The 16,862-nt window shown below is 43.1% G+C and overlaps 1 protein-coding gene and 1 pseudogene across 1 annotated transcript; both read right to left on the bottom strand.

Annotated features, from left to right (window-relative positions):
* Positions 1-6,129: 6,129 nt before the first annotated feature.
* On the bottom strand, positions 6,130-8,173 carry LOC136202437 (NADH-ubiquinone oxidoreductase chain 6). Its single transcript, XM_065993050.1, has one exon. The coding sequence runs from the start codon at positions 8,171-8,173 to the stop codon at positions 7,547-7,549; it is 627 nt and encodes a 208-aa protein (XP_065849122.1). The 3' UTR covers positions 6,130-7,546.
* A 656-nt stretch (positions 8,174-8,829) lies between these two features.
* On the bottom strand, positions 8,830-14,683 carry LOC136202436 (small ribosomal subunit protein uS4m-like; annotated as a pseudogene).
* Positions 14,684-16,862: the final 2,179 nt, after the last annotated feature.

The following is a 16,862-nucleotide window of genomic DNA, read 5'->3' as shown; positions in this document are numbered from 1 at the left end:
CAGCAGTTAGCTTGTAATTTATTCTCCTTTTTTCGCTCTTAGTTTAATAAAAGGGCTATTTAGCCTTCCCTTTCTTAGAGTGTTCCGTCGTTCTGAGCAAAGATTAAGATGGGGAAGCAAGGTTTTCATGGGATCTAGCCCAAAATGGGGAATCGCTTATATAGAATAGATCCGCCCTTTAGTCTTTAGTGAGGACACCTCCCCGGTTCTCCGATTGATTGCCTACGAAATGGGGACAGGGGCACTCAAGAGACATAGTCATTCTTAACCTAGGCCTATCTTTCCTTCGCGTCTGCCTATTTATTATGAAGTAGGGACCTCTCAATAGAAGTGGGGGCAGGACATCTTATTCAAGAACTGATTCTTTCAGAGAATCGCTTGTGTACCCTAATCGGTTCTTCCTTCTCTATCCAATCTCTCTTAGAGCAGGAAGTAGTTCATCTATAGGCAGTCTTTGGGGTTGAGCCCCTTCCCCTTTAATATATGGAGTCCTGACATTGGAAAAGCAGATTAGTCAATCACAAGATCGAGCTCGGAAACACCTGCTTTTTATCTTGATAGCTATCTCTAACTTTTGGCCAACCACTAGGGAGCTCGAACATTTCTATTCTTTGTTATCTGTTGATAAGAGTTAAACTTCCTCACTCGACTTAGAAAATGGGTTCTCCCTCGGTATGGTATACCTGAGACCTTGAATTAGGATCACTTGACTCCCAGCCGATCTAACGGACGTGCCTGGTCGAAGCAAAAGAAATCGGACAGCGAGCGCTAAGCCGGTTAAGTAAGGATAAGGACTTTGCCGGCAAGGAGATTGATAGAGGAATCTGGCCGGAGATCGAACAAGAAAGTCATTCCTAGCCCGGTTGAAGCAAAGTCATATAAGTCGGCTACTGCAGGGTATGGAAAACTACCTTACAAAGCTGCTACCTACCGGAAGCGAAAAGAGTAGATGGAAGAGTTCAAAGCCGATAACTCGCTGGGGGACAAGCTTACCTAAATAAGAGGGAGGCGTTGGGGACGTTCGCTAACTAATTGAATTCTTGAATCTCTGGGCTAGGGCTTGTTGAACCTATCTCTCCTCCCTCCCTAGCTACTTTTCTTTTCTCTTTTAAAGCCTTTTGGATTGATTGAGCCACCCATCGTTGGATTCGAGTACCTATTACCGGTTTGCTCATCGCCGATTCCCTCCCGTCCAAAGACTTGTTGATGTGTAGTTCGATTGGTCTCTGAAAGCTTCCCTGTTGGAGCTAGATGAAGGAGAAGCGGTAATTGGAGCCGCTTGAGGAAATAGGTATTGAATCCACATACTGAGCCAACAAAGGAACCTCATCTCCGGAAGGATATGATAGGAAGATATCTGAGTAGGATCCTAAGTATCCTACTGCGTGGTACAGGAAGGGACCTACCACTGACCTTCCTTATGGGGCAATCTCCTGAACACCCTCATTTAGGATTCCAGTCGACCGCGTGCCCAAAGCTATTTCTCGAGCAAGCACATGATAGCAGGAGAGGGAACACTCATTGATAGAAGGCCACGGTAGCATCCTCCCCGAAAGCAAGATCTGTTATTCTCCACTGGCAAGGGCACTCAATGGACTAAATACCAAAGGAAAAGCGCTAAGCTTTGGCTTAGCTCACCTCCCCTTGTCTATAATAATAAGGCAGTTAGGTAACGGTAACTTTCCCACCATCGTCCTTCTCCAGGGAAAGAGAAGAGGGGACTGATCACCCTAAAAGTCCATCTCCATGGGCACAAAATTATCTTATTACTATCTTATATAGGTAGTAGAGTAGGGGCTAGAGTTACCAGTTTCTACTTACTTAGCAGATATTCCCCAGCATGTCTTATCCTGATCTCTCTCTACTACCTGGGAACGGGTTTGAATCCCGGAGCACCACAGGCCTAACTTTACTTCTTAATTCGATATAATGAGAAGCACCTTTATTGAACTAAAAGCCTTATCCCCCAACCCAGTAATGTGATGAGTTCCGCCCCCTTTCATTACTGAGGGGCCCAATCTTTCGTCGTACGGAATGAGTATGACTTGGCTACAAGGGAAACAAAGCGCCCAAGAGATCTAGCTTCTTTGAGGACCGGTTTCCCTACTACCGTGTCATAGCGATATCTGCCTCGAAACCCTCTGCTTGCTTCGTCTCCTAGTGGTGGTTTCCCGTGGAGCGACCGTGAGTCAGGTGGAGTATTCCATCTACCTCCTGAGACAATAATCCACCAATAGATTTCTTTGTCGAGGAAGCTTTTTTGCTAGAATAGAGCAGCATTGAACATTTTGAAAGAATTCGCTAGTATGTTTGCAATCGAACCCCTTCTCTTTAGGGTGGGAATAATAGGCGAAGGAAATTAAGACACCTCCTGCCTATACGTACTCAAGGCTCGCCCTCAGGCAACGACAGTTGATCCTTTCACTCATGCTTTTTTTATAATATGGTAGAAAGTCAAGTCATAAGTTCCATTATTGGACTAAGAAAGAGATTATTACCTTAAGGCCTTTTATTAGACTAAGAGGGGCCTAGCGCTCTTTGCAAGAACCGCAAAGGAATGAAGCCAATTTCCCTTACAAGCAAGAAGATCAATAGGATTGGAAAGAGAAAGATGTCGATTCAGAGGGCTACTAAAATCCTTATTCTTTCGAGTAAGCAAGCGCATTAAAGCCCCTTTTTCAACTACTTCCAGTAGTGATAGCCGAGACCCATGGTAATCGTCTTTTTTAGCTTAAATAGAGGCATTGTAGAAAAAATCTCGAGTTGAGGTCTATGTCTATCAATAGAGGTGTCACTACTATCGTATCCCGTCAACCAGTAGCCCTTGTTGGTGTAAAGCGTAACCGGTCTTACTGCTATCGAATAAGCTCTTCGGCAGCTATCGAATTAAGTGGGGGAATCTTCCCGCTACTCCTTTATCACTTGCTTAGCTGGAAAGTAGAGACCGATGAAGGCGCAATCCGCAACTATTGAATCCGCCTTCCCTGATTCCGATGCTGTTGATGCGCGGCGGCTGGTAGTGAGAGGAACTGAACTAATGTACGAGGAGGAATCGAGATAGGCTGTATTGCATGGTTGGGTGGATCATTTTCAACAATGAGATATGGTGATAGCTCACCCAGTAATCGCATACATATAAGTAGAGATGCCAGTGATCAAAGAAGAAGGAAGGTTCGGCACCATCACATCAGTGCGAGAAAAAACGTTTAGGTTTTACCGATGACTGATAGCGTGAGCAAAATCCATAAAATCATCACATTTTTCAGCATGTAAAGTCAAAGTTCATCCACTCTTTCTTTTTCGATTTCTTCTACCACTTCGAAATCCGACAACTGCTTGTTGATCGAGTCAATCGGGACTGTTTCCTCACTGAAGCAATCCTCTTTTCTTGTTCTTCCGTTCACGAGATTGTTTCAGCCTTGAAGTCTTTCAAAGGTGGCTCCTCTCTCTAAACTATCGAAGATGACTGACACTCGAAATCATTGAAATTCCCCTACCCGTCTTTCTTTTAAAGTACGTAAGTAAAGGTGAGGTCCTGAGAGAGATGCTTCCTTGCAGAACCCAACAAGGGCTGTAACTCAATAGAGTGAGGAGAAAAAACCTTGTAAACGCGAGCAGGAGAATAGAGACGGTCTGTCTTGTCTTAGACTAGCCCTACTCAATCCATCTTGGGTATCTTGAGCTTATGAATAAGCTTGGGGGGCTACTTTTCATTTTCTGCTTACTATTAGTGCTTCCAGCACTAATTCCTACGCTTAATTGGGTCTCATAGCCCCTGTGACCTTCACTTCACAGCCTGGAATGCGCTTTAAAAGCGCACTTCTATGGCCGGTCGAGCATTTTATTTGGAGTTTTCTTTCTCAGGACAGGATGTGCCTTTATCTTTGCTTTTCTAGATATGCTACCGAAAGAAAGTGGAAAGCAAGCAAAAAAGACGGGTTTTCGTCAAGTTGATCTAGCTTTTTTTGGTGATTTTACGTCATGCTTAGGAACTTATGAGGCCAGATTGGTAAAGTGTCTAGTGTCCCCGTAAAGCCGACAGAACAGAAAGAAAAGCTAGCCGGCAAACCGGTAAAGCAACTGAAGTAAGTGTTCAGTAAGCCCTCATCTATCTCTTATTACTCTACGATATTGATTATTTACTTTACTATGCTATAGTACAGGTTTTGGCTGACCCGTGTAAGAGGACTACATTGAGCCTTTCCTAGGCTATCATTGAAATCTTACTTTTTATGTTTTACCGGGATTCTCTAGCTCTTGCACGCTTACTTTATCCTATGGTCTCTCTCGGGGCAAGGTAAGCTTTCTCTTATTGCACGCCTACCCTTCTTTGTAAGGGGTTTTGGGATGAGGATAATTAGTTTGTAATTAGCACTAAGGCAGTGGAAGCAGAATCCGTTGATGAATATATATAATAATATAAAGTAAAAACTAGGATAAGGTTTTGTAGAATAGGATAGGTAGGGCACGGCTCTTCTCTCAAATAATCCTATCATGTAGGTCTTCGTCCGAGTGGATTTCCCATGGAAAAGTCGGGAATATCCATATTTACATAAAAGAATTTGTGGACGGATGCCCTTGATCAGGAAGTCGAACATATGCCTGTATAGGTCAAATACAATACGTCGATCATACTAAAATACAGGACGGACTAGAAGGGACCTAAGCAGTCCTTGATTGGGAGATTTCATCCCTTTAATAGCAGCCCTTGTACTTATTTTTAGCTCTTCAATAGCGCCTTTGTATGTCTCAACTTGACCTCTTATTGCCGGTTATAGGCTTGGTTGTCGGGCCGGCAGTTCAAAAATGTTTCGGATACAGACAGCCCCAACACGTCTTTCGTCTAATCGGGAGAAAAAAGGAAAAAGGCGTTATTGCTGTGCTTCCAGTCACCATTCCGACAGGGAATGAAGCGAGGTAGATCTAAGAAACTTGAAACTAGGCAGCAAAATAAGGAAGAGTGGCTTACCGCAGGCTTTTCAAAACAAATACTGAAAGAGATATCGGCTAAACGAAAAGGGGATTTGTGCTTTCCTCTTAAAGTAGGGGTTGGACCAAGAAGATAGGTCACAAGTGGCCTTACTCTCTTTGTTTCGGAATGAGGATGGGAAGGCCTTCCACTCCAATAAATGATAGGACAGCTCTTTTGGTGCCCTACTCTCGCGGAACGGAAGGAAAGCCACAGAATAAAGTTTGCTACTAGAAAGGAAAGAAAGAGAGGGAGACAGAGAAGGGATCCTAACGCATTCCCATAGTGATATTCACCTAGAGACAAAACTATGTCACAAGATAAGACAATAAAATAATACAAAAAGCTTCTTTTTCTTATTTCTAAGTCCAGGATCTTCGATTTGTTTTGCTTCTGACTTTGCTAATAGGTATCTCTTACTGGTGGTTCTCAGTACCGGAGCAATTGCTCGTTAAGCCTATGGCCTTGCAATCACCTGATTTAGGACTACTCGTAAACTCCGCTAAAAAAACTTTTCTTCATCACCCTTGCAGTATTCACGAATTACCAAGTACGAGCAGGGAGGCGGCTCTTAATCAAGCTACGAAGGATCTCCTATCTCCACAGGACTCCTTTGATCCCTTGGGAATAGAAAGCTGGGGAAAGAGAAAAAAGGAAGGCATTAGCCTTCTTTGTAACAACAATTGTAATCAGCTTGGCTCTATTTGAATCAGTTTTACTCAATGGAGTTAATCTAGATGTCTTTTAAGAGTAATCTGTATTAGATTGGAGAAAGATCGGAAGATCTGATACTATAACTTTACCTTTCGCTTTAAGCGAGGAGCTCTAGCTTAGAGAAGTTCCCTTGGCCAGACAGAGGTCTAGGGAGAGGGCCTCTTTCTTTAAACTAAAGCGGTGGTTCCCGCAGACGTAGGGCGCTTACTACCCGAACTGCGTAAGCAAAGCGACTCCTCTTTACGGACGAGATCTTGGAGGAAGAGATTGGAAAAGAAAGAATCCTCTTTTACCGAGGTGCAGCAGCTCAACCTGAGGGAAAAGATGGATTTTTCCCAGCCATGAGAGCGGAATGAAACTAGAACACAGCGGGATCAGAGATTAAATCGGCAGAGTAAGGAGCTCTACCTAAACTTTACTTTGTTTAAAGAAAAGAAAGACTGGATTACTCGGGTGAATGTTTAAAAACTATCCTCGGGAAATGAGCTACCCGGCGAACAGCGGCGGAGACTCGATAATCTTTGATACAATTGCCTATTACAGACGTTAACGATAGGAATGGGTAACATACTTTTGGGAATAGAGTCTCCAAGTTCGGGGGGTTTTAAGGGAGTGAGTGCCCCACCCCAGGGTTCAGGAAGTTCCCGGATAAGAGTTTCCTAAGGGTCGTATCGAGAGGACTAGTAAAGTAAAGTCTTACCTTACTCTTAGAATGGGTTACACATGCCACCCGCTTGCTTCTTAGTTTGTATAAGGGACGACTCCAACTCTGACGCAAAAAGAGTCGAAATGGACTAAGTCCCTTAGCGGGAATCTTTAGTGAGGGTATCAATCATTCTCGAGTGAGAGCGAATAGCTTTCCTTTCTTGTCCACCCTGATGGATTCTGTTTTCTAGGCTACGGCTAGATGGCCATAGTCCGATATTGGTGTATGCGGAGTAAGTAGAGTGTACAGAACCTTAAGTACCGGCGGGCCTTTATTTTATGGTAGACCTAATTCAGTGATTAAGGAATTATTCGTCAGAGATGCTTTGTGATCCCATATTTCTATTTCTCGATTTTGTTACCTGGGGAGAAGGAGACTGGCCCTGGATCTCCGAATAGCCTCACCGGAAACTGGTAGACACACTGAGCCACCACGTAGAGCTCCCCTCTGGCCCGTCATATGCTATGGATGGTCACACGAGCCCCTCGATGGCATGGCGGGATTTGCCATTGACTGTTCCTGAGGTCATTCTTTTGGGAAATCCTTAATCCAGGAAAGAAGGTCCGGTATCTATCATCTATCCAGACCGGCAACACATCTACTTCGTGTTACCTCTTCCAGAACCCTTGGTTGCGAAAGCCTCCATCCGTACTGTACTAGTCTTTTTTCAAAACTTCTCTAGACATTCAGAGCCCTCCCTCAGTCAAGACTATGAGCAGCAACCGAAAAGGAGTCTTAGCTTTAGGTAGTCTTTCCACACTTGGCTTTGCTAGGAAGGCTGCCCCGGTCGTACCGTTCGGAGCCAATTCCTTATTATTTTTTTTGGCTTCCATCGTATTGCTGAACTGCTTTTCCTGTTGATGCTTCTACGGGGGCTGTTGTTCATGCCGATTCAGAATGCTTTCTCATAAAAATATGAAATTTCTCTTTTGTGTCCATTCAACGAGACGAGCACGAGACAGTGCTTTCCGATTCGATCTTGTCTGCTTTCGCTTGGTTTCCCCTGGTAGAAGGCTCGGCGAGACCTCGATGCCGGGTCGTTCCAAAGTGACTTGCTATTGCTGCGGCAGTGCATCTTGTTCATCATCCAGAAATTTCTCTAGAATCTTTGCCTCCCTTCCCACGAATTGGATTCGAACAAATATATCTACTTGCCCCTATAAATAGTAGATCGTGAGTGGGTCCTCTGTCGTCCGTATCATTATAGTTCGCCTAAAATCAATAGCATTTTGTCGAAATATATCTTGTCTTTTCACCTTAGTAGTCCTATGCATAGTCAGTACTATAGCCCCAATCATGGCTACTAATAAAATAAGACTAGGAAGTAAAAACCAGACGAAATAGTAGGTATAAAGTAAATTCCCCAATGTTTCCAAATTAGTCCAACTTCGTACCTTTCCGGCATAAACCGTATATCTCAGAGAAATCGTATTTCTTTGGGTTGGTAATAATGGAATGCTTTCATTATCTAAAATGAAGAACATTTCCCACCAAAGGATCAGTCCAATAATACCACTCACTGGTAAATAGCGCAAGACTTCTTCGTGAATCTCCGCTATTTGAATATGGAACATCATAACAACGAATAGGAATAAAACAGCTATAGCTCCTATATAAACTACTGGGAAGATCATAGCGGAGAAGTCGAGACCTAACAAAAGAAGTAAACCTGAAGTATCGCGAAAGACTAGGATGGGAAACAAAACGGAATGTACCGGATTTTTAGCACGTGCAACCATCAAACCAGAGACCAAAGCAGGGCTCGACAAAACAGAAAGTATCATGGTACGGCATCCTTCCCTGAAATGGAACTTTCATACTGGAGCAAGAACTAGCATGAAAGTCGATCTATTACGACCAGCGCGGTTGTTCGTATTTCATTTTCTTTTTCCAAGCCAAGCCCTTCTTAGAAAGCACTCACTGAGTTACTTACGGAATCTCTCTCGACGCCGAGAATTTTTTATGTGTCCAGGTCGATTAGAGGTTCGTTTTGCTTCTCCCCTTTAGCGTTCTGGGCCCCTGAAAAAAGAAACCCGAAATCAAAAAGAAAGAAGATAAATTTGGCCATTTTCCCGAGGGAGGCCGCTTTCTCTCAGGCCATCAGTCTTCTACTTCTAGTCGACTGCTCTATGACGGGCTTCCCTGTTTCCTGGGCTCTGCTCGCTCGTCTACGCTCCGCTCCGACCCAGCAAGTAATAATTTAAATTCATTTCACCTTGCCTGCATTAAGATTTAAAACTTGTCGTCAAAAAAAAGGCAATCAATCAGAAAAAAAACTATGTAAATAGTGACTTGACTAGATGGATCCCTATCTTTATCTCTATCCCTTTATCTCTATCCACGGAGATACCTATCTATATGAATATAAATCTATCTATGAATCGATCTAGACTATCCTCTATCCGGATAGATATGTCCCTATGAGCGACTACGCCGATCTTTATATGTTTTGCCCACGTCCGTTTCCGCTCCGAAGAGGAAGGTTAAAATCTTTCAATCTTATGTCGTGAGGGATATGACCTATGTTAGGTCCATAAGATACCACAGCTTTTAGTGTTCTATGATTCACCTCCGAATAATGAGTAGATAGTTCGATCCTTTTGATTCTTCTCTTCATAGTAAACTGATGGGAGGATGCGGAGCAATAGATCGAATTTCTATATAAAGAAGAGTAGTTTTCTATAGGACTTCTTTTTAGAGTAGGAAGATTTCGGGTTTTCTCGTTCCTTTTATTCGAAAAGAATTGGGATTTTAAATGATACAAATTTCTCTTCATTCTGTTGTGCTCAGCGAAGGAACTGCCTAAGCATACTTTTTCGGATCCAAACTTCTTTGTTCTTTCTAAGTCTTCTTCTTGCATAGAAGAACGCAACTGTTGCAAAAACCGGGATTTTAGTAGTAGGCGGCATCCCCTCTTAGTTTTGAGTAGGTAGAACCATTCTGTTTTGGTTCTTCTCCACATTCTTCCCGGGTGATCCAGGAATTTTCCTATGATTTTATCAACTGATATTTCGATATAGAAAGATCTCCTTATTTCTTCACCGTGGATTCTTGCGTCATTTTCTTGAAAAGATATTAAATCACCGTGGGACACTTTCAAATGAGTAATGCTTACCATTCCATTATTCACACAAACCCTTCGATGACTTATCGACTGCCTTGCTTGAGGAATAGTTTCACAAAAATGGAGACGAACCAGAATAACGTCCGATCTTGTTTCTGGATTAAGTAGAAAAGGGATATATGAAGTTCGTTTTCTTCCTCTGTGCATCTCTGTGATGGGTAAATCCCCATGAAAAAGGGGCAACTTTCGTGTAGTTTGTGATTGGATGTAACTGTTAAGATTTTCTCTCGGATAAATCTTTCTATTAATATCTTTCTTCTTCTTCCTCAATCTTCGGAGAATGCGGCGTTGTATTATTGTAAGTTCTCTCTTCCGAACATTTCCTAAAAGTAGACGACAAGTTTTAAATTTTAATGCAGGCAAGGCATATCTCGTTGAATCTGTCTTTTTCGCCACATCGCGTATAACGGGAATCGAACCCCCTCTGCTGCTGGCGGGCGGATGGAGAATGTTCTACTTCGATCCAGCAACTTGTTAGGAGTAGGTTTTGGCTTTCCCCTTTCTCTAATAATAAGGTAAGCTGTAAAAGCTCCTTCCTTCAGCTGGTGCGCAGGAGCGCACTTCCGTTTTCCCCTTACTATACAAGGGGGGGTGTAATGAATAGGGATCTCCCGCCAGCAGTCTTCTCTTCCTATCACTTCACTTCGTTCGCGAGATCTGATCTCATCGAACTTCACCGGGCCGGGGGAAGGGGAAAGAATGGGTGGTCCGGGAACAGCAACGGGAGAGGGCTCGTAGTCCCCCCTCTCCCTCTTCCCCACGCCTTTTTTTCCCCCGCCCCCGGAACTCTTTTTTTTTGAAGAAAAATCGAAATAGATAGGGCCATGATACATTCCGGAATATTGTATGTAAGGGTAAATAGACTCTTTTCGTCCTTCCTTTTCGATGCCCGCCGAGGACCTATTTGAATGTTTTGGAATGGAGATGTTCGCCTTTTGTAACAAGTAGACCCACGATACGGACTAATAGATGTTCTTACTCTTACCCGAAAGTAAGATCTATTCATAGTTGGCCAGTCCCCTACGGCATGGCTTCTCGCTTTTCATGAATGTATTTGTATTTCATTTCCCCTTCTGCTTATGTGAGTTTGACCCGCCTTTTACTCTGCTTGCTTGCTTCTTACTCCCTATGAGCCGTTTTACGACCTTACTTTTTCGGAGGGTCGGCGTGACATGGGAGCCTCAGCTCATGCATCGGTTTACCGAAATCATCTCCGCTATCCCACTTCCTTCTATTCAAAAAGGCGAGCAGCCCTTAAACAAAACAAAAAGGCCCTAAGAGGGCTCTTCTTTATATATTACATAAGCCCTAAAGTAGGTGTAGCCCCGAAAGCCGAACTCAGCAACTTGTTAGGAGTAGGTTTTGGCTTCCCCCTTTTTCCTAGCCTGGCTTGGAGCTTTCCTTCCCGGCTTAGGCCTTCTTTGGCTTATGAACCTGGGCTTATTTACCCGTGTTTTCTTCTTCTGTAAGAAACTTCTCTTGCTATTCTTTTCACCGTTCCACCCTTTCAGCTTTCAGGGCTCCCGATCCCGCTTATGAGCCTCTATCCGGCTTGGAACTCACTTTCTTTACTATATTCGCTATCGAGTGAAAGAGATCTAGGGCCATAGCTAGCCCTATCCTTTTATTCGGCTAAGTTACCTTCCTTTTCTCTTATTCTGTAGGAGTCTTATTTTCTTTATATAGTGTATGGAGTCTACTCCATTACTTGTAATCTTCCGCCCGATAAAAAGAAGTTGAAGTTACAGAGGCATCTTCCATTCATATGGATTTTTACTTTTCTATATTGCTTAATGAAGAGACTACCTGAAAGACAGGAAAGCCTCTTACCATCCAAAACCCGGGTTTTGACCCTAAATTCTTTACCCTCGGTGTGCACGACCAAAAAGATGCCTGCCCCAGAAGAACCCCAAAAAGATGCCTGCCCCAGAAGAAAACGATTTGTCCACTGCATCCGAGGTAGCGGAAAATAAAACTGATCAACTTTTGTTACCCGCGGACGCGGAATTAAGTCGAAAGGAGAGGGCTCCGGTAAATCAAAGAGTGGTAATGGCTCCCTCTCAAAAGAATAAAAATAAAGTTGTAGGGCTATGACAAAAAGGCGACTACGAGTCTCGTGGATAAATCAGAGCCGTAGTTACAAGCCTTCCAAAAAGTTAGATATCTTATAAAGGCCTTAGGCGACCGAGAAAGGCACCTTTTTCTTAGGTTCTTAGGTAACCTCAGTCTCGAACCGCCTTGTTCACATTTCTTTAATCTTTTTCATTAACTTGCATGGGCGGATAAAGAGGGAAGCTTCAAAGCGGTAGCATGTGTAATAGCAGAAGCTGATAGCATTATGTCTCTCTAAAATCCCTTTCATATATGACCTGTCTGGCAAAAGATAGATTCAAGCAGGACAGTTCAATTAAGGTATAGAGAAAGCTCTAAGCAGCTACCATTGATCAACCTGATTCAGGCACATCAATCAAAGATCTTGCTTACCTCTCCCACATGGATAGAAAGAGCTTGATCGGACTTGCTAAACGACGGTTAGTAGTGTCTATCGAGTATCTATCTCGAAGCGTGTAAGTGTAAGACAATCTAGTTATAGAGTCGAGAACGATAGATCGAATAAGAGGGTGAAAGTGGGGCAAAGATCTATTCGGTAAACAAGTCGAGAAAGTTATCTACTTAGAATTCATTCTCGTAGATAGGTCGGGTCCAAAACGCATAGGAGAGAGGTGCATTACATCCTGCTCTCACCAGCCTGTTCTGGGAGCACGCTTTCTTAGGTACTCTTTTTTCACCATAGTAGGTGTAAGCCATGTCTTCCTTCTCCGCTCACTAGGATTCATTCAGTCAACACAGGAGCACGCAAATGGATAGTACAGCTCGGAGGTGCAGTTTCTAGACCAAACTCCTTCTCCGGTCTCTGGTATGACTTCAAGGGTTGGTTACCTGGATCGATGAAATAAGCCTTCAAAGGGCTCCGTTCGGGCCTATCTTTTGATAGTCCCTGAACTCGCATTCGTCTTGTCCTTCCTGATTCACCCCATTCGAGATGAGCTAATGAACTTCTGAACTCAAGTCCAGATCTGCTTTGCCGCGTTCCCCCCCTTCTCCTTCGCTAACTAGACTCGTGCCCACTCCACTGTCGATGAAGAATGCTTATCGGGCGTAGAAGCTTTCCTTAACTAAAGCATTCCCTTTCCCGCTTGGCTGGTGCATTTCATTGCCTACAGAGACGGGGTTCAGCCTCCTGGTCTTGAGGACAACCCTACAATACAAGAAAGGAAAGCTTGCTTAGTAGTCATCAACTCAGCCGTCGAACCTTGACTTCCCTACGAAGCTTTTTTTTTACCTATACCTTGTAACCCAGGTTACGCTCTTTAGTTCACCCCGGTTCCTTCTATTTAGATTATATTCTTTATTCAAACTTGACTGGGCGAGAACTCTTTATTCGCCTTTCTTCTCTATCTTTACGGGACGGATATAGTCGGGAATTGGAGCGAAAGAAGAAGGAGCTCGCAGACGAGACAGTGCGAAGAGATGAGATGATTTAGTCTGCTTCACGCTTGGCTACCCCAAGCCCTTGGAAGGGTTTGAACATTTCCTTTTTCTGTCTCCGTTGATGATGCTGGACTTTGAGATCTGACCTTAACAAGGGAATGGATGGATCTTCCCGCATCTCAGAGGGAAAAGCAAGTACGAGCCGGTGCTGTTGATGAAGAATGTGTCCAATGTCTTTGAACCGGACTGAATGCTTTTGCCTCTTGGTCAGAATGAGCCTTTCGTTGACCAATGAACTAATGAAAAGTCTCTCCCTTGGTACTGAAATTACCTCTTCTGGCTTTTTTAGTCCTTACTAAACGATTCAAACCCTATCCTTTCGGTGATTCAAAAACAATCTTTATAGCATGTTTTACACTAGCCTTCTGTTCAGGCTTTCCTAGCTCTACTTTCTATATTCAATATCCTATTTAGAAAAAACTAATAACCTTAACCAACCTATTCTCTTGCGGAAAGAGAGGTTACCGATCCAAAACCTATCCTTTCAGCTTACTTATTGGGTAAAGAAAGAGGCATATAGGCTTCAATATCCCTACCTAGTTTTGGGCATGTAAAAGATATTACGTATATAATATATATTATAGCCCAGCTTTAGCCCGGCATATATTATAGCCCAGCTTTAGCCCGGCTTTAGGCTGCTTATTTAGCCTTTTCCCTAGCCCTAGGCTTTCTTCTGTCTTTACATCATAAGAATAAGTTCTTTCTTCTTCTCTAAGTTTAACTGTAGATGTTTAACACATTCAATTCGATGTTAGAAAGTCTCAGTTTAGGAATAGGAAGTAGACTTTGCCGATAGCGAGAACGAAGACATGAATATAGTGCATACGAAAAAGTAAGAACAGAAGAGTAAGAAAGTCTAAGCTCTAAATAGATTACCATGCAAATAAATAACTTCGTAAAGCTCCTCGCGTTAAGAGGATGGGACGCCGTGACGGATTGGAAAGCACTTTTACCATAGCCACTGATACAGGTATCAGATGATACCTGGGCTTATACGATCTCGTTGATCAGCTATTCTAAGAGCTAAGAGGAAGGAAGTGCGATGGGGAGACCATCTTTGTTGAAGAAAGGTGGTTTGAGCTAACTAATAGTAGTTTGACGTAAAGAATAGTAGTTTGAAAGAAGCAGCTCTAGCCTGCTAGCGGTATGGTATTTCTTCTCACACAGTACCAATTGCTATGAGATTCTCAATCTCATTACATAGAGTGATTCATAAGGAAATGCAAGATTTCGCAAGCAAAACCACTAGAAAGTGTAAAACTTGTCTGATTGGGGGCTAGACAAAGCATCAAATAAGTCAATCTGCAGATCTAATTGCAGATCTAATCCGCCAGGAGCGTAGGTACGAGACTCGTTACGATGGGGTAGAAAAGAGACTTCCTGGAGTTTATAAGATGCTAGTAAAGGTCTTTGGCGCAGTGGATTTCGCTGAAACTGAAAGGCAGGATAGAGAAGTTTAGTGGAAATGGCGTAAACCGAACCCCGAGAAGAAGGGGTGGCCGCACCCTCTTCTTTACTTTACTGTCGAGCTTCTCAGATCCATGTGGGCTAGGGCAGAAGTAAGCCAACGGCTTTGAGATATGCTTTTTCGCTAAGGTAAGGCTCCTATTTGCCCATCAATTACGCTATTTGTACCGAGCTCCAAAGCTGCTATTTGATCAAGACAGTCCCGTAACGTAAAGGGATCAATTCTGATCCAAAGCTTCTCTTTCTCCTGTTATCACAGTAAGAAAGGCTCCTTAGAAAGACCGGAAAAAGCTCCTATAGAACGAGCTCCAAGGCTGCTATTTGCTGCCCTTCAATTACGCTATTTCCCCCAAGCGTAAATCACCTATTTCCCCCCTTAGAACGAGCTCCTTTGCTTCTCTTTATGCCGAGCTGATCAATCTAGGTGAATCACTTCCAAAGAATGTTCTAAAATCTAGAATTGGAGCTAAAAAAAGTTAATAAACCCCGTGTTTTTTCGATGAAAAAAGATCATTTTAGCTAATAGCATATCTTATGATATTAGTTCACGGTCTAACTCTAATGAAGAGAGAAGATCTAAGCAGGAAGAAGTGTAGCGTAAACATTCAATATTGGATTCTTTGCGGGCTAGCTTGGTTCTAGTCCTAAGGTGTCAGCGAGTGACGCAAAGCCTGCCAGCAAGTCAGAGCTAAGCTACTACTACTATTATTTAGCTAAGAAGCAAGCTCAAAAGCTTTCTTCTTTCATTCTTACTTGTAGTAAAACAACTAGTCTTTCGCTAAGCTACAGCTACTGCTATTCTTTAGCTACAACTACTAGTCTTTGCTTTACAGCCTAGTATCCCTCTGCTCAAACGCTTTCTTCTTTCTTGTGGCTGCTTATTCACCCTTTTCCCTCGCTTTAGACCTCTTTCGAACCTTCGCACATGGGTTCCTACCTCGGTAATAAAATAAGGGCTTTAAACGACTTCTTTTTTGTTCTACGAACCTCTTTCTTTTGCCGTCTTTTTTGTTCTACGAACCCTTTTCCCTAGCTCGCTTAGGAACCTTGACGCCTGGCTTGCAGCTTTCCTTCCCTGCTTAGGCCTTCTTTCTTCTCGAACGCTTGATTCCGTGCCTGAATGTTCCGCTTATTCTTTCAATCCGGTCTTCGATTCTAGTCTTTACCTGTCTAAGCTAGCAGTCTCATTCTCTCGCACTCGCTTTCGTCCTTCCTGCTAGTCATCAGTGAGTCTAAAGACATGGAATTGCAATTGGCTTTTCCTCTACTTCCCCTGCTTCCTTTGCCGTGAATCCCATTCTCCTAGCATTGGACAGAGTAAGCTAACTAAGACCACGCATTTCCCTAGAAAAGGAAAGATACCCTCTGTGCTTGCTTCCTCAAGTGACTTAGAAACTGCACCACCTCGCCTCGGGGGAAACAGACTGACTGGGCAAATAATATTTTGGCAAGCCGAACCTGTAAAAACCTTCGGTCGCCTCTACAACTCATACGTCAACTGAACTACGTCCATCCTCTCTTCCTCTATCCTTCTCTTATTCTCTATATATCTACTCTGCGAGCACCCTTATTTGACTCCTTTTCAAGTCTTCCACTCGTTCCCTTACCGCTCCGTGGGGTCGAAGAACTACGTACCTTTTTACCTAACCAATTAAGAGAATGGGAATGGATAGAACGAAATCGTTTCCAAGGTAGATCGAAAGTCAAAATATCATATATTTTTTTATTCTTGAGGGCCCCTTTAAAAGCAAAGAGGCTCTGAAAACTCTTCTTTGGTTGTGCGACTAGGAATAGCCAAAAGGGTGGGGAAAGGTCTATCAATATCAATCTTGTTTCAAGGAAGGAGGATTGAAGAGGCTTGGTTAGCTGGAGTGAACCCTTCATCTATTTCTACTCAATCCAATTCAATTCCTTCCTTTGATGAGCAAAGAAGAAAACTCTTTTCTTATAGGGATGCAAAAGCCCTCTTTAACTTCTCGGAGTATCACAAATTGGCTGCTCACTCAGTAATGGACTCGCCATAGCGCGCTAAAGCAGAATGAACAGGACATGTAACCAATCCCCCTCCGAAAAGAAAAGGCAAGTCGAAGATGCTCCGTAATATCTCAAGAAAGAGTTGTTGTGTCTTTCAAGGAAGTTTACTTCTTTTTAGAGTAAGGTTTAAATTCGAATATATATATATGAAATATAAGACTTTAGTCCAACTATTCTTTTCAGAGAAGGTGCTGTATGAGGGATGCGAGCTTTATTGGTCTTTAGTTTTCGCGAACGAGAAAGCAAGTTGGGTGGAGCCAATACCTCTTTATCTTATGTACGTGCCTTGTTTTTTT

The sequence above is a fragment of the Euphorbia lathyris genome, chromosome 8, assembly GCF_963576675.1.
Source record: "Euphorbia lathyris chromosome 8, ddEupLath1.1, whole genome shotgun sequence".
NCBI lineage: Eukaryota > Viridiplantae > Streptophyta > Magnoliopsida > Malpighiales > Euphorbiaceae > Euphorbia > Euphorbia lathyris.
The sequence above is the reverse complement of the archived record's forward strand: the minus strand, read 5'-3'. Positions and strand labels throughout refer to the sequence as shown.

Excerpts from the sequence above, each read along its gene's own strand:
- LOC136202437 (XM_065993050.1), bottom strand. The coding sequence starts at position 8,173 with ATGATACTTTCTGTTTTGTCGAGCCCTGCTTTGGTCTCTGGTTTGATG.